The 22080-nt window shown below is 43.8% G+C and overlaps 1 protein-coding gene across 8 annotated transcripts; it reads right to left on the minus strand.

Moving 5' to 3' along the window:
- Nucleotides 1-2397: 2397 nt before the first annotated feature.
- BRD8 (bromodomain containing 8) lies at nt 2398-22060 on the minus strand. Of its 8 annotated transcripts, none has more exons than XM_035105885.2 (22): nt 22014-22060; nt 21253-21349; nt 19618-19687; nt 19291-19340; nt 18173-18295; nt 17973-18053; nt 17469-17533; nt 16832-16968; nt 16295-16510; nt 14282-14426; nt 12084-12293; nt 11367-11647; nt 10563-10997; nt 9785-9878; nt 9616-9662; nt 8155-8360; nt 7694-7786; nt 6427-6495; nt 5982-6159; nt 5554-5658; nt 4284-4328; nt 2398-2796 (listed from the first exon to the last, which is right to left on the minus strand). In XM_035105885.2, the coding sequence occupies exons 1-22, from the start codon at nt 22030-22032 to the stop codon at nt 2737-2739; spliced, it is 2826 nt and encodes a 941-aa protein (XP_034961776.1). In that variant the 5' UTR covers nt 22033-22060; the 3' UTR covers nt 2398-2736. The 8 variants fall into 8 exon arrangements, 5 of the variants coding, with proteins under 5 accessions (XP_034961776.1, XP_060127562.1, XP_034961773.1 ...); XM_060271579.1 differs by having other exon boundaries at nt 22017-22041; XM_035105882.2 differs by lacking the exon at nt 22014-22060 and adding an exon at nt 21789-22005.
- Nucleotides 22061-22080: the final 20 nt, after the last annotated feature.

Here is a 22080-nt window from a genome sequence, read left to right on the forward strand (position 1 = left end):
CACATCCCTCATGGGTTTTCTGTTCCTACTCAGGCACTGGTGTTTCCATCTGCCTCACCCAGCCTTTCCCAAACTGACTTTGAGAACAGTAGCAGCTAGGAAGAGGATTTCAGGGAAGGGGAAATGTGTGCGTGTGTTTATAATTTGTGTGTCTGTTTTTCAATTTGATCCTTTTACATGGTTTTGTATGTTTTATGGTTTTTATGCATTGTGATTTGCTGGTTTTTTATTGATTATAGATTTGTAATTCTTTATTGTGGTACATGCGAACCCTTTATTATTTGCCATTGTTTAATTTTACTGTTTATTATTCGATTCTGATGCATTGTTGATTGTTGCTTTGTTTGATATAAGTTGTCTATTTTAAAGTTGTGATTTTTTTATATATTGGATCAGATTGTTATTATTAACGTTTTATTATGTTATGTGATGGAAGCCTCCCAGAGTGGTGTGATATAAATAAAACATTATTATATTATTTTACTGTGCCCTCCTTGACTGCTTTTTCTGGGTTAAAATGTATCTTGCTTGCTTGTATGGAAGATGGACAGGTGTAGGTGTATAGAAACTTCCACACAGTTGTAATGCAGCCTACTGTACAAAGGTGAAGAATCACATCCATTTCTCTGAGTATGTTTGTCTCTGGCCGCAGCCAACAATGACATGTGGCTCCCAGAAGGTATGAACCACAATGAAGGCCTCTGAGCACCAGCTGCCGGCTGCCCCCATAAGACCTAAACAATCATAACTTCAGTCTTTGGCATCTCCAGTTTGAAGAGTGGGCAAGGGAGAAAGAGTTCTTAAGTAGCAGGGCTGGGAAGGGAAACCTATCCAAGATATTGGATCAGGCATGGAGATCCTGTTGTCAGACTCCAACTTCTATCAAGTGCAGTCAGTATGACCAATAGTCAGACCTGACAGGAGTTGAAGTTCAACATCATCTGGAAAGCCACAGGCTCCCCATCCCTGCCTTGCAGTCACTACCAATGAGCATAGCTATACGCAGCACATTTAATGAGGGTGTGTACGCAGGGTTTTTGCTTCCCCCCCCCAAAGGATGAATATTTATTGAATACATAATCATAAAGGACATTGCTTGATAAATAAACTGAAGAAACTAAAATGTAACTTTTTTATTAACTAAACAAAAAATACCAAATTTTTGCTGCTGTGGTAATGAAATTTCATGACCTTTAAACAGATGAATTAAACCGAATTGACCAAAACAGATTATGGTTTCACCACCTTCCTGTCCTAGGAAGGTGGGAAGTGGTGCTTGGAGGGAGACAGAACCATGAGACAGAAGACGCAGGCAAAAGAAAAAGGCTGCAGCTTCTGCCTGCATCTGTATCTGTAAGCAATGGTGGGATGTTGTTGTTTAGTCGTTTAGTCGTGTCCGACTCTTCGTGACCCCATGGACCACAGCACGCCAGGCACTCCTGTCTTCCACTGCCTCCCGCAGTTTGGTCAGACTCATGTTGGTAGCTTCGAGAACACTGTCCAAACATCTCGTCCTCTGTCGTCCCCTTCTCGTAGTGCCCTCCATCTTTCCCAACATCAGGGTCTTTTCCAGGGAGTCTTCTCTTCTCATGAGGTGTCCAAAGTATTGGAGCCTCAGCTTCAGGATCTGTCCTTCCAGTGAGCACTCAGGGCCAGTGAGCACTCAGTGGGATACTTAGCTCCAGCAGCAACAGTAAGGAAGGAGGAAACTGCAGATCCATTCTAGGCTTTTTAATTCTGTCTGTCTGCTTCCCTCGTCCCCACTTCTGCCTTAGTCTCTCTCTCTCTCTCCCCCCCCCCCAATATAGCCGCTTCCCTGTGGGTTGTGTCACCTGAGGCAGCCAGGCTGCTGCTCCATGCTCTCTCTTCCTTGCTATGACCTCGTGTTTTGAAACATTAGGGTGTGTCTGGGCACACCTAGCACACTCTGCATGCACACCTCTGCCAATGAGAAGAGACAGTACTGAACTACCACATGCCAGCAGAGGGCCATGGCCAATGTTGACATGACTATCCTGCACCCAGAGACAGGCAGAAACTCCTCGATCACAGCACTGGGTTTGATAGACTGGCTCAAACTCCCCCAGAAAGACCAAAACTGCGATGGAAAATACAATTGTTTCTTTTTGCTCTTCAGCAACTGATCTCTGAAGAGCAGATGCAACTATTTTTTAAGCACCTGGGCTGCGAGGAGAGACTTCTCATTACGATGTGGAGGAAGAATGGAGCTAGCAGACCTGTTTGAAATTGCTTGGCAGGTCTGATCTAGCTGATGGATTTGCCATTCTGGACTACGTAGTCAAAACATTGATTCACAGTATGTGTGGGTCTTTACAAACAAGTTTTTCTTGGAGAGGGTGGTAATGTAAATAAATCAAAGCAGCCAGCACACCTTGCTCTACAGGATTCTCTACTACAGTTTATTATACACATTTACACTCCACAAATACAAAAAAATCTGTACACTTCACATTACAGTACGTACTAGCCACCAATCGCTAGCTAATATGAGGACACTAATAGGACCCCAATACTGCTGCCCTACAACAGGCAGTGGGGCTGCTCTCTTGTTTCTGGTATTACCCTGGTTACACATTCCAGGATGATGGATATTCTTTATTACTGACAGGTCAGCCCTTCCCTGTCTATAGCCATTTCGTCCTCAGGATCAGGAAGGTTCTCATTTTGCTTCCTGGGTCCAGACACCAAAGACTGGGCTGTTTCCTATCTTCAGCATCATTTCTTCATCTTCATATCTGCTTCAATGGCACAACGCCGCCCTCTGGTCCCCCCATCCTAATCAAAATGCAAAGAGAAGGGAAGGCACTGTTATTAGCAAGACTGTGACAAAAGGAAAGACTGCTGGCTGCCATCTGTGTTGCCAGGAAAGACTGACTGCGCAGACAGGCAGCACCACTTGCCTTCCTAAAACACAGAGGGCTACCTTATGAAACCAGCTACAGAGTTTGCATGTCAACTCGAAAGGGGAAAGGGGAAAGGGGACTTTTGGCATTGGCATATGTAATGATGTGTTTGCCCCATGTAAAAAAGTTCCAAGTCATTTCTTTCAGTGGGCAGAAAGGATGCTGGCTAACATACCTGATCAACTGCTGCTCTTTACAGAAGTTCTCTTCCAGGTGGGTGACCCTGCCACTATCTCCCTAGCATGTCCTCATAGCGGCTTTCTGTGAATGTACGGAAGCTAGAGAGATCACTTCCATCTGCTGCCCACTCCATCTGGCTGCCTTTCCTCATGCTTCTCTGTCTTTAATAAATAGGCATTAGAAAACAATCCCTACCCGCATTCCCTTGGGTGGAGGATGAACCTGCCAAAACACATCTTTGGGCAGAACAGCAGCTTTCTTATTATAGGATCATGGCTGCATCCGTGGAAACAAAACACTGTATTTTAGTCTTCTTGCAGTGTACACTGTCTAGATTCTAGAACTATCCCATAGTTTGGAGGGGGCTTCAACACAAACTGTTGCAAGAAGTACGATATTTTTCCATGTATAAGGCTAGGTTCCCCCCCTAAAAATAATGTCAAAAATTAGGGGGTGTCTTATACATGGATAGTGCCGAGGGTGGATTTTCTTAAATCTGAGTCCTCCCAAAATAGGGGGCCATCTTATACATGGGGGCGTCTTATAGATGGAAAAATACAGGTATGTATGAAACAGCGGTTCATATGTACCGGTAACTAGATTTCTCTTTACAGCAGGGGAAGCAGTTATTGAGACAACCCTTCCTGGGGATCTTTTCCTGTGCAATTCTCAGAATAATTTCACAATTCTATTGCCGTGTTATGTCTTACAGAAAGCTGCTCTGAGAGCCCTGTGAACTACGAAGGCAGGAACCAAGCTTTAGATGTAAATAATTAAATCCAACATAGGGATGCAAAGAAAACAAGGGAAGAGCCGCAAGGCAAGGATATTACTCTGCAACCTGGAATTTAGTGTGTAACATTACCCTATAAGCAAGAGTTGCCTTTTTAAATGTAGAGTCCTGTGGTCTACCCAAAGCCAGAATGGAAGGAGACAGACTGAAGAAATGAAAGGAAGTGGGCAGCCTGCAGCCAGAAATAACAAAAAGTCCCCCACTTTCCCCCAGACATCCAATCACAAAACAATACACTGAAGCACAAGGGGGTAGAAACATTTCTTATGTTTCAGCAACCCAGACACGATCATAGTCTGATTGTAACTTTAGAAAGCCCTTCGTCATGCAGACAATGTCCCCATATTGTTATTGTGCTGCTGAAAACGTTATCATTAAGTACTTACAAAGAGAGAAAGGAGGAAGGCAGGGGAGCCCATGGGGACACTGTCCTGTTGAAAGATAAACAGAAGTAGCAAATGAATTTGATGGAAATATACACATCCAGGAAGACAACAAGACAAAACACAACGTGGCAGTCTAAACCACTGTTTCTCAAACCATGGTCTGGGACCCACCAGAGGGCCTTGGGCCACTTTCCAGCATCCTCAGTGTCACAACCTCTCCTGTGCTTCCTCACTTGCCTCCCTGCCTCCTAACTGGGCTGTAGCCTTTTGGCTGGACCAAAAACAGCACCAGAAAATTCTAATCAGAAGGCAGAAAAGTTCAGGTGGGGAGAAGGTAAAAAACGTCTCCTTCCTCTCAGGGAAAAGGGACAGAAGAGGTGTTGAAGGAAGTTAGAAAGTAAGAGAAAAGATTAATATTTATTGTTATTATTATTGATACTAATAAGAAAATAAACAAACTGGGAATAAAAAAGAAGGGTCTAAGAAAGGAAAGCTATTATAGGAAGAAGTGAATGTAAAAGGACCAGAGAAGAGGAATAAAAGAAATAGGCAGGGTGGGTGGGTGGGGGAATAAGAAGAGATGGGTAATACTTAAATGCAGGTACAGGTGGAAGGGGAAAAATATAAAAGAAAAAGACTTCTCCACTTAGAATATCTGAATCAGTGAATTTGGCTTAACATGGGAAGACAGCCATAATACTTGCAAAGTAATGTTTGTACTTAGCTTGAACAACAAGGACAGCAATTTGCTAGCCAATTATGGTAAGCTCTTCCTCCATCTGCCACTATTTTCTGACTGGTTGACCTCAATAATGTTCAGTTATCTCAAGTTGGTGCTGGGGGTAGAAAGTTTGAGAACCCCTGGTCTAAACCAAAAAAGCATGTCTCGATTGGGCTCCTGACTTCAAGTTTTGGAAAAGTGATTTCTCTGTCTCTAACCCACCACTCAGATAACAGAACGGAGCTGCTCTTCACACACGGAAATGCCAGCCCTCCTCATTTGGTAGCAATCCAATCCTCAACTTCAAGGACAAATTAATTTTTCAGCTTTACTAGATATTGAAAAATGCAGGATATGGGGGCAAGGGAGAGGGACTGCCACAGCCATCTTTGTTATTAATTAAACCGAAAGGGTAAGCCGACTTCTATTCTGAATGAGACTTCTAAATGAAGGATTCCAAAGCTTCTCTATTCCCCTCAAATGGATGCATCTATCAAATGGCTCAAACAACCGCCCCCAAACAAATCAAAGGTTCTTGTTAGCCCCCACCTTCTCTGAAGCATCTTGTTTCCGAGTGGAATCTCGTCCACGCAGACTTTTTGCACTGATCCCAGACTCAGACGTCTGCATGATCAACTGTGTGGCTAGAAATTGCTGCAAGAAACCACATAATAGCTATTAAGGTTCTCAACATGAATGCAAGTTTAGTGGCTTGCTACCGAAACAATGGAGTTAACTTCAGTTTACTTGTTTGTTTCTAAGCCTGCACTCCTTTTGATTGATCTTAGGAATGGTAAATCATGCAGGGATGGTCAGACATCAGGTTTAACCAGTTCCTCTCCAAGAGGATCTTACAAGCTAATGCGACAATAAAGATGCCGCAAGGAGCAGGCATCTTCTCTAGTGTACTCAGTGCTTCCCATACAAAATCAGGATAGGAACAGTGCCCCACTGAAAACTTCTGACTGTGGCTTTACCTGAATCTGCTCCAAGACATCTCGCTGCATTTCCACAGCCATGTGGTATACATCATGGTCAGAGCTGTTGTACATGACAGCATTTTGGAACATCAGCATAATATCACGCTGGAACTCTGCTGTGGTCCGGATTAGCCCATTCTCAATATTCTTCTTAATGGTTGATAAATCCATTGGCCTGTCAATAAAACACCAGACAAACATTACTGAAGAAATTAAACCTTATTAATACAATCTAAAAATATATTTTAAAAGAACTAAACTAGCTGTTCTCCCCACTTTTGCCAAGAATCTGATCATTGCACCTGATCAACTTTATTAATGCTAGATTGAAGAGACTCTCCCAGGTAGATGCTGGCAGTGTCTAAAATCTGCAGGCTGGCCGATGTCTGGGGCAGATCTGTGACAGATGGCATCAACACTAATGCAAAAACTGGCAACTCACCTCTGTACAATACTGTGGTAACCTGGAGCTATATCATCGGTCACGGGCTGCAAGAAGACATTGGCATACCTGTGCAACAAAAAATGTGTAAGAGTTTGAGTACATACAAGGTCAGTTGAAGTAACACAACTTCCATATGCAGAAGTACAGAACTGTTTCTCAACATTCTCTCCACTCATTTGCTCAATATGCTATAGCCAAGAGAATTCTACACCTGAAAATCCACCTTCTATGACTGGAGATATGACACCTGCTGAACATAGAAGATAGGCTACCAGAATTCTGCCGCAGATGCCCATTGGTTTTGGAAGAATGTAGTAAGATCACTCAATCCCTTTTCAGTTTTCTCCCATAGCCATCAGTACCTGGCATGTTTTGAGGGTTTAAGTTTCAATTTGACAGCTTAGTTTTTCAAAATTTCATGGCGGTTGCCAGGTTTTGTTCTAAAGGCTCATACGGAAATGCCGAGAGTTGCAACATTTAATTGATGAAAAGTTTTAAAATATATTAATCTAAGCAATTAATCATTTAAAAAGATGCCAAATTAATCAGGCAGATTTTTTTAAAAATTAAGTGCAAGTACTTCAAAGGACTGCAGATGGCAAACACCCTATTAAAAAGAGGCATTCCCCTTTCTCACACACATGAGGAAATGCCTCCTCTAGAAGGAATGTTAGTACAACAGACACATACAGCAGTGTCGCCTCTTCCTACATCAGGGGGTAGGGAACTGCCAGGCCATTTCTCCCAAACCATGGCCACCCACATACCCATCAGCTGACATTACTGGTGATGTCAGCTGATGAGTGGGAGGACAGGGTCTAATCCTGCATTGGCTGCGCATTCCCAGCAGGGAACTAGTCCACACAGTCAAGGCAGCAGTTTAATCCCAGCAGCTACTTCAAAGACTGCACTCCCATTTGTGGCACCAGAGGCTCAAACAGGAACGTAGGGGCTGTTTTAAAGCCTTCTGCAAGTCTATCCCCACCCTTTTTAAGTCCCTGATCTTGGAGGCTTGAATGGGAACTGCAGAGAAACTTGGAAAAGGCTTTCTGAGTCTCCTCCTGCTCCCATTTTAAGTGTTTGCAATCAGTAGCTTAAAAAGGAGTAGCGGAGGGAGACTTGCAAAGCACAAGGGATTTTGACAGGTGGATGGCCCTGCCAACATGTCAAATTTGCCCCATAAGGCAGATCCTGATAAAAGATCTAGCCCATGGAGCCAAAAAGGTGTTCTTCATACTTGGACACTAGGTGCAAGTTGATTTACCTGTGATTGGCTGCTGCTCTCCAAACTAACATAATAGCCTTTTTCCAGATCTTCTGAGCCTGAATAGCCTCCTGATCCTCACTGCAAACAGAGCTGAAGAGGAAAAGGCATCTATCAGAAAAGGACACCCAAAGGCTCCAAAAGCAAAGCATACAGATTATGGCCTAGCAACTAACCACGATCTACAACATCCATCCCCACCTTCTTCAAATTTATCTAAGTTAACAAAAAAGAAAAAAGAAATGTTTGCTGGTCTCCTAGCAAGCAAATGTCTAACCCTGAGGCTCCTCCATACAACCAAGTAGTAGTAAAAGAAGAAGACGACTATAACATTGCATGGGTCTCCGCTAATTCACACTACATACCACTGTACAAAGGGACAAAGTTAGTCTCAACTTTCAGCAGGCTAGTTGCATGTTCTGGGCTATCTAGTGAGTAGCTGTAGGTTCACCAATACTCACAACTGTGAGGAGGCGGGGCTGCTGGGAATGGAATCAGCCAAAGTGTGAGACTGCAAAGGCGCATTATGGATACTGAAGCCATCATCACTCTCACTCACAGGGGGCTCATTGTCCATTTCAGAGAGGTATCCCTCACCCTGATCTTCCTCTTTGGGCTCTTCCAGACTGGCAGCCTCACTGGCACCATCCTCCTCATCCTCTTCACCCTTAGATGCAAGATTAAGATTCCAGCAAATCAAGTAGCACAACTAAGGTGCAGCTGCCAATAACAGCATCTGCACCAGCTGCCAAAGAAGACAGCAGAGGGAAAAGGAAAAGCTATATGAACAAACATCTGCTCCTAGCATACTAGGGAGTCATGATTAGGGAGAATGCCTTTCAACTAACTTCCCCACACGAGCCTGTCCCACTTCCCCCATCCCAAGTCACAGGGCCTTCACAGAAGTGGCACCTCTATCAAAAGGCAGGTGTATTTTCCTCCCTCTCCTACTTTTGACAGATGGTAAAGCACACTCTTCTCCATCAAGAGTTTTTCAACAATTGAGGTTTTCAGCTTCTGCTACTTTCCCCTTGATTTCTGTAATTTTATGCCGGCATCTTAAAATCTATGGATGGTATTGTTGCCAGGTTTTGACATGTTTAAGACGAAGGGTGGTACCTCATCCTATTAGCACAAGTATTTCCACTTTTACTACAGGACTCTCCCTACCCCAACCTCTCCAAATTTGCTCTGGAGAGTTGGGGGGGAAACCCATAACAGATTTGGTTGGGGGGGGGGGTCCAACTGCACAAGCAGAAATCCTTGTACTGATGAGACCCTTACTTAGTGCTACAAGCCAGAGACCCTGCCCACAGGCTTACAATTTTGAGGTACACAACACAAAAGGGAAACAGACTGGGTGGGAGGAATAAAAAACAAACTCAAGCATAAGTTCTTCATTTCAAATTCTTCCAGTGGGAAGCTAGGGTGGAAAACTTCACGAACAGGTGCCAGAATTGCTGGTCTCTCAGCTGCTCAGATGATGTGGCCCTGCACCCCACTGTTGAATGTTAATGGCTGCTGCTATGTGAGCTGAAGGAAGCAGCCTAGCTTCTCAGCAGAGCTGGTAGTGGCCCTGAATCCCTGCACCACTACCTCCCCCCACCCAGTGCAGCCTTCTGCCAGATATTAATTACATTGCATTTTGTTATACAATACTTTGTTCATTCTTTTGAGGGTCTTTGGCCAGAGAAAACAGGATAGGAATAAATATTAACACACAATAGCATAGCTACAAGGGAGGCCTGGATCTCTGCCTGCAGAAAGATTAACTCAACTTTTCCTTTTCGAGAACCTGGTATATCTTGGGATCACACACTAAATTAATTCTGCCATTCTCCACCTATGGCCTCAGATGCAAACAGCTGACAACTACTTTCACTCTGCATGTAAGTCAAGAAATCTGAGGATAGATAAAATACCTTCAGTTGGTTCTCAAAAAGAGCTTGGGCTTCCTCCTTCATTGATTCTGGGAGGGGGGAAAAGGGGAAAAAATTAACTCCAATAATTTCAGGCAGTCACAGATACAAGCCTCCCTCCCTAGCAGTGTCACAACCAGTTCCCTCTTCCCCAGCAAGCCAGCCAGGTTACCTGAAAGCTCATATTTGTGGTGAAGATCTGCTTGTGAGGAATCTTCGCTTGCACTTGGAGCATGTGGGGAGGAAGTATCATCATCAGGGGGAAGCTAGAAGGAAAATGGCCTAACATGAGCAACAGGACCAGCTTCCTACACAACTCAGCATTAAGTCATATTTTATACCACCAGGACTCTAAAAGCAGACAGCGATTGAATAACAAAACAGCTGCATCCACAGCAAAGCTCTGCATACCTGAGCAAGTGGCTCCCCAAGGATCTAACATACTGTATGGCCAAAACTGTGCATATGCTGTAGCCCCACAAGTACAAAGAAATGGAGAATGAAATATTCAGCTGACTGTGAATCCAGATTTCAATGATAAAGAAAGGGTGACTGCACAATATACTTGATGGGTAATGTCTTCCAAGTGACAGGGATAGTTGAAGAACATTCCCGAGGGACTGGGGAAAGGGATTCAGTACTCACTGCCACTCCCTTCTGGCTAGCAAAACAAGAATACCCATACCCCCTGCCCCAATTTCAGCAATTTGCATAATCTATTGTTATTTGGGGTAAATCTAAGAATGCCCAAGCACAGATTGCACAGAGTGAATACAGTTAGTTAGTTTGTCAGTCAGTTTGGCCAACAAACAAATTTGCTCGTTATTGTGCACTAAGCATAGGTCTGAAAAACAGCTACAAGCTAGGGGCCTCCCTCTCTCCTCCCATACCTCATCTATCAACTGATTCCCCACCCATGTTATATCCAAGAAGCCTCTTCATCGATTTACCTCTGTCTTCACTGTGCCATGATCCATTTCAACCTTTGATGATTCCATCTCCATTTCAGAGCACTCCAGACCAGCAACCCGTGTCTCTTCATCTTCAGGGGTTTCACTTGTTCTGGTTGCTAGTGCAGAAGCTTCCCCAGGGCTCAGATGAATCTGTCCCTGCTCAGAAGGCTCCGTCTTTATTTCTGTTCCCAGATCCCCAATGCTCATCAGATCTCTGATCCCCTTAGCCTCTGATTCCTCACAGTCTGGTCTCTCCTGCTTTACAGTCACAGCCATTGGGGGGATCTGACTCTGCTTCTCATGCTCCTGTTGGATTGGGTGCTCTCGTTGGAGTGGGTGCTCCCAGGGGTCGGTCAGTGACTGAGGATCCTCAATCTCTTCGCAGAAAGCCTCTACTGCTGCTACATCCAGGACTTCAGAATGGTCGTCCACCTTTACCAACAGTGATACAGGCACAATCAGAGGCCATGAGAACAATGGAGATGTAAAGAAAGTCCTTGCACTATCCCGTCTATTCAACATGCTGGGGTGCCAAACACAAGGGGAGAGTAGAGCTCTAGTTCACATGTCACATTAAAACAGTAATTTAAAAATATGAATGAGCAGCATGCTACTACACGCTGCTGAAATTGTGGGTGCCTCATGACTCTCCAGTTGTGCTGAGCCAGGGTATACCTTGTAGTGTCACCTGAACCCAGCAAGGTTTAAACCTTGTTTAAAACAAATGAAGTTTATTTTAACTATGGTTTCATGTTATATGAGATGCATGACCAGCCTATACAGGCCTCTAGATAATTTTACCTTGTCCTCAATGATAGCTATGATGTCCCCAACAGTCTCAAAGTCCAGTTCTTCCCCCGTGTAGGAAACTGCAATGTCCATCTTCTCCGCCAGATCTAGGTCTTCCTTCCCATTAATGCTGTGGTCTTTGGAAGTCCCTACAGCACCAGATGCCCCAGAGCCCAGGCAATCTTTCTTGATGGAATCAATGATCATGGAAATCTCACTGCTGTCCATTGACACTGTCACAGTGTGAGGATCAGGCACTGCCTCCATGGAAACACAGGTGTTGGGCTGACTCACTGGACAAGAGTGACAAGTCAAGTGAAAGCCTGGCAGCTGCAGCAACCAGCAGCATGGGTCAGATCAAGAAAATCAAAACACATTCTACAGCCCCAAATAAAGGCACATGCAGGCTGATGGGCCCTATTTCCCCCACCCTCCCAAATGATAAGAGTCAGAGCAGGAGCCATCTCTTAGCATCGGAGTCTAGATCTATCCCGCTCACTAACTTCACCCCAGATCATCTTTCCTTTATCGGTTCCTGCACCCTGCCTGACACAGACGGGGGACTCTTCTCAACAACCTTGGGCCTCTGGCACAATGAATCCCAAAAGTAACCACCCGGCTACAGATTTTAGAGACGCCCACAGCCCGCATACACATAGACCTTCTACCGAACCTAAGAGGGAAAGTCTTCTGCAAGGTACGGATGGGCATACGAGTGCAAGGACGCACCTGTCGCTACACTTTCAGGAGTTGCAGCGGGTGGCACAGCAGCTGGTGCTTGTAGCGTGGGCACCATGACTAGAGTTGCCTGAGACACGGACTCTACAGGGGGAGGCAGGAGTTTGCCTGGAGGTTCACTGGCAACAGTAGAAAAGGAAGCAAGCGATGTGGTGAATTGCGCTGGACCAGCTTCTAAAAGGCGGGAAAGTGTAGGAGCACCTAACAAAAGTGTGAAGAAGGGGGAAAGCACATTAGCCAAGAAGCTACAGAATACTACAGAGCAAGCAATCCTTGGGGTCTGACCAGCTCATGCCCACCAGGGTTGCACACGCCCAACACATGTCACAAAACAGACCACAGACAGCTGTCCTAGGAGTCACTTAGCAGGGCTCAGGAGCATATACAAGCAAGGATCACTCTGTGCTTTTAAAAGTGGAAGGCAGCATTTTATACCACTAGAAGAAATCCAAATCTGGGGCAAAACAACCACATTTTCGTACACTGGACAAATCAAAGGAGGTTTTCATAGCTTTCCCTTTATTTGCAAAACCTAAATTCAATTTTCAGCATTTAAAGGTGTACAGAATGCACAATATTTTGGTATAGATCAGGGGTAGGCAACCTAAGGCCCGTGGGCCGGATGCGGCCCAATCACTTTCTCAATCAGGCCTGCGGACGGTCTGGGAATCAGCGTGTTTTTACATAAGTAGAATGTGTCCTTTTATTTAAAATGCATCTCTGGGTTATTTGTGGGCCATAGGAATTCATTCATCCCCCCCCCAATATAGTCTGGCCCACCACATGGTCTGAGGGACGGTGGACCAGCCCACGGCTGGAAAAGGTTGCTGAGCCCTGGTATAGATGAAATCGGATAGGGGGAGGGAGGGAGTGGGCAAAGTCTGGGCTGAGCAACAATGCCCAAGGGATAGCAGGATTCTGGAGCCATGGGAGCTAGTAAAATATAAAAGGCCTTTCATGGAAGCTCAACACAAGTCTTCTGCTAAATCCAGAGTGTTTAGCAGACTTGGAGCCCACATTTTTTCCCTTATAAGGTTTATCATTGCGAGAATGATCTTAAAAAAAAGAAGAAGAAGAAGGACCAAGCTATGAAAGCAATTCAGCGTCAATCAAGATCTTATGTCATGTAGCAGGGCTGGAGCAGACAAAGTCTGATGCAGAACTCTGAAGCCAAGCCTGGATATGCACCATGTTGACAGTGCTCTGGGAGTATTTAAACCAAGAGAAGGTGAATTCTGCAACCAGTATAGAATACAAAGATTTTTCTTCCCATCACTTCCCCAACACCTGATGTCGTACGACATTACGTGACTGAAACTTCAAACCCCGGCTCCAACGGAAGATTTAGGAGTATATTCACACTTTTCCTTCTCTTATTATTATTATTATTAAAATTTTCCTGCTTTAACTTTCCTGTACTTGATGCCATAAGATGTCAAAACAAGGGGGGAAATTATCATTTATTAAATCTGTATACCACCCTATACCTGTAGATCTCAACCTAGTGGGCTAACTGCTGCGGTCTAGTGGACCTAATTAGGTTCCCCACCACCAGTCTACTACTAGGTGCTTAACAATGAGGGCAGGAGGGAGGAAGGGAAGGCGGGGGAGCAGGGGAAAAGGACACACTATGGCTTAGCTAAAAGTCTCAAGGTATCAGTTAAATACATACAAAACAGCAGTAAAACAATTATCAGCAGGAAGGGAATTCGAAAGATGAGGACTAGCAATAGAGGAGGAGTATGAGATGGAAAAAGAAATGGCTTTAGAAGGAATTACGTACCAAGAGAATGGAGGAAGTGGAAAGGAACATTAAGCTAAACATGAGATTAAGGGGAAATAAGTGAACAAAGTGATTTAAGGAGGAGAATCAAGGCAATGACATTCATAACACGAAGTAACATGAGCAAACATCACACAAAGCCCTGACACATACAAGCAAAACTTTGACTAAAGGCTTTGCCATGCAAATTACATACTTGGTCTTCCAAGGTCTCAGCTTTCATAGAATATGTTCTTAATTTATTCACATTATTTGAAACAGGACCCTCACATCCCCTGCTGTTCTCAACATAAATGGCAGACTAGAAATTACACACTGTAGCGGTGGATTTCTTCTGAAGCCCCTTCCAACTCTAGGATACTAATGCAGAAGAGAGAAAAACACAGCAATAGCAGAATAGGCCTACCTGAAGCAGCAGGAGATGCAGGAACAGTAGTTGAAGCTGACTGCATTTCTCCACCGTGCAGCCCTGGAAGAACCCCTCCCACCTCCAGGAGGAGTCCAGAGCTGCTTGTGTGACCAGAAACTACTGTCATGTCGCTCTCACCCACCTGCCAAAGGATATTCACATACTAAAAACCAATACACAGACTGTCCCACTGCTATCCACACACAACCTGTACTACCAATAAAACTAAATCAGCTTCTTGCAGCTGGCTCCGCTGAGATGCTCTGGCTGCTCCTGTGTAGCATTTAAGCAAGGAGCCAGCAACATGAATAAACTCAATCAAATAAATAAAGTCAATCAAGTACAGAGGCAGGGAAAATCCAAAACAAAAAACTCCCTCATTCTCATCCACAGAGAAATAACACTCTGCTTCTCATCCATGGCTAGAAATTCAGGTTAGCTTGGCCTAATTTGTTGGAAATGCCAGACAGGAAAGATCAGCTCAAAAAGGAGAAAATTGTAGAGCTTTCCTTGGAAACACAAGACAGATTTTTTCCAAGCCCACCTCCTCAATATAATCAATGCTAAAAACACAAAATGAAACACTATGTATTAAAAAGTCACAGGAGAGAAGGAAAAAATAACCAAGGTGTATATGAAGCAAACACAGACTACATTGTATAGATGGTCACACACATCCCAGATGACCTTACTCATATGAAGGGATCCCCATATGGCTGCAGATCCTCCCAGTCCACATAATGGTCCATTCCACCTGCCCATGCACACACTCACCAATGGTGAAATACTACAGACTTTATGGGACAGATGGGAAGGCTGTGGCCCTCTGGAGATTATAGGACTAGAATGCCCATTAGCCCAAACCCAATTGGCCATGTGCCTGAGGCTGATGTGGGTTGGAGTCCAACATGTGGAGGGCTACAGGTTCTTCACACATCCCTGCTCTTAAGGGATCCTGCCACAAGCAGGCATTGAACAAGCTCTAAATATATTAAGAGAGCAAAACAAAATACATTATGGCTGCCATCCCATACCTGGGTGCATGGGATTGCAATGCAAAACATCCAAATTATTGTGTAATTGTGTGAGGTTTCCTAAAGTTCTTGCACTAAATCATGTCATAATTTGTCATAAGATGTTGTAAACCATCTAAAATTCTTTTTTGTTTTGGTAAATGGTATATAATTTCTGTTAAATAAAATAAATTCTGTGTGTGTGTGTGTGTGTGTACGCACGCGCGCACACACACACACACACACACACACACACACACATACACACACAGTTTTTATTTCACTGTATGCAGCTTGGTTGCCTCCTTCTCCCTTTTTGTAGGTTCAATGTTTACTTAAAATATTTTTATCTCCCATACTTTGAGGTGATTTACAACATATTTAGGACTAAATTATTAAACAAACTGCACTAAAAGTAAGTCCAGGGAGTTAATGTTGAAGCACTGGAGGTTAACCATTGTGGTTCTGATAAAATCCCTTGGATGAGAAATCACTGGGAGCCCCGTGTTAGAGCAAGATATTAAGTATAATAAATCATCTTTAAAAGCAACAACCAATCTCCATTAAGAACAATTAGTTTTTTAAAAAGCAATAAAAAATCCCAACCAATCTGCAACTGCATTTCCTTAATACGGCTGTGTATGGTCTTCAACCCTGTATATTCATGAACCAAAAATTCCCAGTTCAAATGTCATCTTAGTGTTATGAATTCACTTGGTAGCATTAGGACAGTCACTCTCCCCCACAGCTGTAACATGCAGATAATAATACTGGTCTGCCATATTGGGTTATCATATGAATGACTAAGAAGCTGCATGCATAGTGCTTTGTGGAGCTTGGAAAATTTGCTATATAGGAGTGAAAATTAACATGTGGCATTTAAGGCCTATCTAAGCTTCCCCCTTTGAAAAATGCTTGGGCCTTTTGCCCTTTCCAGTGAAAGTCAGTCACAGAGATTCACCAGGACTATTGCATATGTAAGCAGGGAACTCCATACCAGCCTGGGGCTTGTGGGCAGGAGGCTGCCCTTCTTCAGCAGCTCTGAAAGCAGAGGAGAAGGAGGCGGAGTTGCTTTCTGTCCTAGCATCTTTTTCTGGGCTGAATCATCTGTGACTGGGGTCATGGGGGCATCCAGGGAGGTGGAGCCCATAGGGGTGTCAGGGATCCCAATGAAGGAGGCAACTGGGGTGCTGGGCAATGTCCCTGGAGTTACCTGAGAAAGAGAAAAACCACACTGTTCAATGCCACATTCTCATCATCCTGACAAGTCCCAATCACCCCTCCCACTGGGGCCAATGACCAAGCATACCCCAAGCACCTCCTCCATCACTCTTGCTCCCCTCAGCCCTTGGTGTACCTCCACCTTTTCAGTGCATTTCAACCTTTTGTCACGCAGCACAAAGCAGGCTTTGTTCTCTGGAAAAGGTTGCATGCAAGCTATCAACATTATAAAAGTTTAAAAAGGGGGGTGGGGAGAAGTCTGGGAAAACTGCAGAGAGACCTATACTGTTTCTCCTTCTTGCCATATCCTTACCCCTGGACTAGCCTCTTCCAACGTAGGTTGAGATAAGTCACCCAGACTGTAGTCTGCTCCTGGCGAGGTTGAGCCTGCAGGAGAACGGACCATAATTCCTGGAGGTCTTCGTGATGTGTTCTTAACTGCCTGACGAGCTGGAAAATGCCGACAATTCAGTCAAGAAGTTCAAAGAATCACCTTGATAAATAAGAAATCTCAGCACAAGATGAAATGATTCCCCAAACACCGTCACAAACATTCTTGGTGCTAACGAATTGCTGCCGTTTCTCCCAGCATAAAGAATCAGAATACGTAACTGGTAGCATATTCTTCCTCAGTGGCTTATCCATCACTAATCCAGGCAGCTTTCTTACTTCATCTCTTTTTCTCTTAGAAGAATCTCTCTGGCATTTTGCCTTCCCTCAGGATTCTTGCACCAAAACCTGGCATCTAATACTGAGGACAGTCTTTTAAGAAGGGAGAGGCTTCTGAAAATCATAGTCTCCCATTTCACAAAGGAAAGACTGAGGAAATCAGGCTGACCCAATCCATCTGCCTGTAAACCTCTTTCTTCCTCTCAGCTCAGTTGCAGCACTAAACATATTCACCTCCAGGAGTTTGATTCTATGAAATCAAAAACTGGCTTCCAACTAACCTTGATAAGCAGCATCTGTAGCTTTTCTCTTCACTTCTGCCTCCTCCTCTTCCATTCTTTTCTTCCTGAAAAAAATAACCAAGTGCAATGTTACACTAGGCTATTGGGTGCAAAACGGAGAAGCTTCCCATGGATGTGTTAGACAGATATCCCACAGTTCCTAATATAATGAGTAACTGCTCACAGTTAAGCCCTGAGGCAGGCTTTTCAGCCAAGACCTTAAAAATGCCAGGCCAAATATCAGGCCCATTTCTCAAGAATGCCCTCAAAGCTCTACTTCAAAAGCCACAAGGCCTTGCAAGCCATGGGATGAGGGAGAAACAAAAGTAAGCAAATGCTACAAAGCTTGGGCAATTGTACCACATGGGGGTAATGATGCCATAAAGCCAAGAAGGGTCAAGTTCAACCATTTTGTTGCAATGCTAAGAACTAAATTTGAGGGCTCAGATATGAAGTCCCAGAAAGAAAGAAAAGCTGTAGCAGGGAAATAATAAGATAACCCACACCACAATGTCATTGCACAGTTCCTCCAGCCTATGGTCCATGTGCCCTGCCTGGATCAGTTCTGCATCCCTCTTCAGCTGCCTGCAGAGACAACACAGATAGGTTTGATCCACGTCATCACATGCCCTGAGGCAATTCACATGCCCTGAAGCAACCAGGGTTTTCAAGAGCTCCAGACTCCAAAAAAATCTGATAGGTACCTGTACTTTTCCTGTGTCTCCTTAATCATCTTCTTTAACTCCTCAACACGCTCTGCTGTCAGTTTTCTCACAATTACATCTTCCACAGTTTCTACCACTTCTCCCTTCTCACCACGCTTTCTTCTACACAAAAAAGGGAAAAAACAATCTAGCAACCAGTAATGGCTTTCAATCTTCCCATATACAGCACCTTTTGCCCTCACATATCCCATATCCCACTACCCTATTCTTCGTTGTTCCAATTATCTTTTCCCCACTTTTGCTATTCTGCAACTCAGTGGAAATGCAATCTTAAAAAGATCACTACAGTGTAAGTATCAGCCAGCCACTTTGGAAATTTGTATGGGAAATTGCAAGAAGCCTACTTTCCCAAATATTGTACATTGTACAATTTATAGCGACTGAAACACACAAATAAACAGAACAAATGATTCAGTCACAAGACACAGTAACATATATGAAAAAGTATTTGGCTTCTAAAGCTGAGTAACTTTTGCAGATTTAGACCACCTACTCCTCTTTCCTGGAGAATGATGTTGAACTGACCCCTAAGTAAAGCACAGGTTACAAAAATATGAGAAACAAATCTACTCCCCAACCTAGAATGCAGCATTCTGGAGGCGGGCAGGAGAGCCTGAGCTAATCCAGGATCCACTGGATTCCAAGCTGACCTCATTGCTGTCATTTGATGGCAATGGACCCGATTGCTCCGGCAGCATTCTGCCTGCCCTCCACCTGGGCAGAATGAGCTATGGGTCTGGATGGAGCTAGATGAGACTGTAGCTATGTCCTTCTTTCATGTTTTGTGACTGCCCAGCCAGGGTTTGGACTGTTCTGCCAGTGCATTATCTTCTTTGTAACCAAATAATTTAGCTTAGGGTAAAGTATGCAAGTTACTATAATTTCTAGGAGCCAGACTTAAAAAGAAAGATGGTCAGAAAGCAGCGTTTCAGGTACTTTTGTATATTGCGTTCAAACTGTCATTCCTCTTCAGTTCTCAAATACGGTAGTCTATAACGCAGTAGTTTAACATTACACAGTATCTTCCTTGCAATGTGAAGTCCTGTCCTCCCCTGTCCCACCCCACTCAAAAGGGATGGTTTGGCCTTCGAACTCACTTTGGGGTCTCTGTGGTCTCCAGAAGCTCAGAATATTGTGATGCACAATGCTAAAAAAGATAATAAAAGTGCATACAGATTTCAGAAGATAAATCACAACAGACAAGAATCTGAGTTGAGACAAAAACTTGGGGTAGTTTATATAACACACATTCCACATATTAAAGCTGTTTCCAGATATGTGGGCAAGGAAGTATACTTTCCTGGCAAACGATTTTAAACATACTTATACACATTCAACATGCAATAGATTCTTACAGGGAGTCCCTTGAACAGGTATTCCTCATAGGTGAAATGAAATTATGATGTGAAATTTAAGCACCCTACCTTTTGGGAAAACCAATCAGGTGGGCGGCCGGGCTCTGCAAAGGGTTTGATGGCTCTGCTGACAGACACCCTAGAGAAGAAGAAGGAAGTTTCAACATCTTCCCTCCTTTGCTAGGCAAAATATAGTGGGGAAGGTTCGGTCACCAGTTGATTGGATTGGGGAAACTTTGACCCACAGACAATACAATACTTTCTGAAAATGACTATGTTGCATTGTGCCCCAAAACTAGAGCTCATTTTAAGTAACCCTCCTCCTTGTGGTAGTTAGCGTGCCTATGTGAAGGTCCACAAAAATTGGGGAAAACTTTCCATCATTCCCACCTTCTTTTCAGAAAAAAAACAGGTTGTCTATTCCACCACCACCACCACGCTAAATCTCCTATGCTCTTCTGTGTTAGTGTAACTTAGAAAAATGGGTGAAATTTCACTAAGTGCTTGGGCCATGTTCTGAGAAACCCATCTCCCACATCTGGATTTTGTTTAAAGAAAAACCCAGCAAGTGGGTGGTAAAAACAGTCAAAGGTCAAAGGCCTATAGCACGTCTCATCCCCTCCCCTTTCTCTAGGAATGTGTGTATGTGCAGTGGTAGTTATAAAGCCAAAGCTGGATTCAGCAGCATTTGCATGAATGTGATCTTTTATCATCTTGGTGGATGTTACATGCTGTATGGTAAAGTATAGTATGGTGAGATAGCATGGTAAAGTGCTAGTGGATCTCTCTGTAAACTTGGATCATTACTAGGTTTATTTCTAAGACCTGTAGCCCATATTTGGATCTAGAAAGGGTGGTTGATTTTGCTGCCGGGCAGCTAAGATACCACCACCACCCTGCCTTGTAGGTTTCGTACTTACAGTTCCATGACTGGAAGGATGATGCTAAATACACTTGCAAGAGGACAACAGAACACTGGCAAGCAGAAACGCGAAAGCCTCCTGAACTATGAACAGCTTGCCAGAAAACTACCCCAAGTTCAGCTCTGAGACCCTTAGAGATAGTCACACGGTCCCCAAGAACAGCTTCCCCCATCTTGAACCTCTATATAAAAGCACACCTTCATCCTTCTAAATCAGTTTTTCATTGGAAGCCCAAATTATCCAGTTGTCAGTATTACTATTTGTTGTTAACAATATTGTAATCTGAACTACTACTACATATGAATAATGACACAGTGCAGATGTAGATACCTGCTCAATTTTCTATTAAAGCCCATTTCCTCAACAATTTCTCCCCTTTTTTCACCAGCGTATATTGTTGATTATATATTTAGAATTATATTTTGAAATTATCTGACACAAGATTATTTTAGCATAGTTTACTATGTCATATGTAGCTGGGTTATATGTCAAGCTCATTGTCTAGAAAATCCTTTCTCAGTAGGTTTTTGGTATGCTTACTAGTCTTGTGATCCTATCATTCTGTTTTTAACAATTTTTCCAACACATGCAAAGTTAGGATCACAAAGGGCATTCAATTACTTCTTGAGTTTGGAATAAGAACCACCACAAATCAATTGAGGGTTCTTTATGAAGTATGTAATACAGTTAAACAATATGCATTCAACTATGTTCCAAGGCATAGCAGGAACTGTATTTAGCAACAGTTTTTATGTAGCCAACAGTTATATCCGTTTCTTACCAGTTTTGGTCTCCACTCCGCATGACTGAAGAAGCCAAGCAAAGTTTTTCCCGGATAGACCATGGCTCTGTAGGCCCAGCACTCAGCAACTTGTGCTCTGATGTGGAAAAAGATAAACAATACGGTGTTGAAACATGCCCACATAGTTAAAAAGAACCCTCAAACTAAATTAAATCTATCTCAATCCACGCTGCTTTTAAAAGTTTGGTTTTCAAGCCCAGACACCCTCCATGCCCCACCCCAAAACAGCCACACTAAAAGTCAACTCAATGAAAGGTCTACTGGTAACATCTCAGTGGCAGAGAATATATGTTGCATGCAAAAAGTCACAGAGTCAATTTCCTGTTAACCTCAGGAAACATTCCCATCTGAAACACTGAAGAGGTGCCTTCACTTAGTGGTAGGGAAGATTCCTGTCTGAAGCCCTGGAAAGTCACTGCCAGTCAGTATGAACAATAAATAAGCCTTTGGCACAAGGCCTTTTACTACCTCCTATACCGTTATTCCCGGGTACCTCAGCTAAGGAGAAAACTCACCTGTCATCGGAGGCCTTTTAGACAAGCCACCTCCCAACCAACCCTTCTTAAAGGCTCCTGACATGTTAAAAGTTGCCTGACACCTGACCCATCAAACGAAGTTTCGCCCAACCAAGAAACAGGTATCCTTCTCTGGTTCTTTTTTTATTATTTTAAGGCGGGGCCAACCCTAGCTCCCCTCTCCGCGCCACGTCCCTCCTTCCCCAAAGAAAGACCCCCACTCACTACCCGTCCCCGCCGCCATCTTCTGAAGACGCGAACAAGCGCGGTGCTTGCTGGGAAACCTGCTCCG

The sequence above is a fragment of the Zootoca vivipara genome, chromosome 2 (genome assembly GCF_963506605.1).
Source record: "Zootoca vivipara chromosome 2, rZooViv1.1, whole genome shotgun sequence".
Classification (NCBI taxonomy): domain Eukaryota; kingdom Metazoa; phylum Chordata; class Lepidosauria; order Squamata; family Lacertidae; genus Zootoca; species Zootoca vivipara.

Bases quoted from the DNA above. Each gene is read 5' to 3' on its own strand.
- BRD8 (XM_035105882.2), bottom strand. From the start codon at position 21,852: ATGTCAGGAGCCTTTAAGAAGGGTTGGTTGGGAGGTGGCTTGTCTAAA. The intron at 18,054-18,172 runs GTACCTATCAGA...TTGTCTCTGCAG, and splicing joins GAGACACAGGAAAAGTACAG to GCAGCTGAAGAGGGATGCAG. The intron at 6,160-6,426 runs GTGAGTTGCCAG...TTTTATTGACAG, and splicing joins TACCACAGTATTGTACAGAG to GCCAATGGATTTATCAACCA.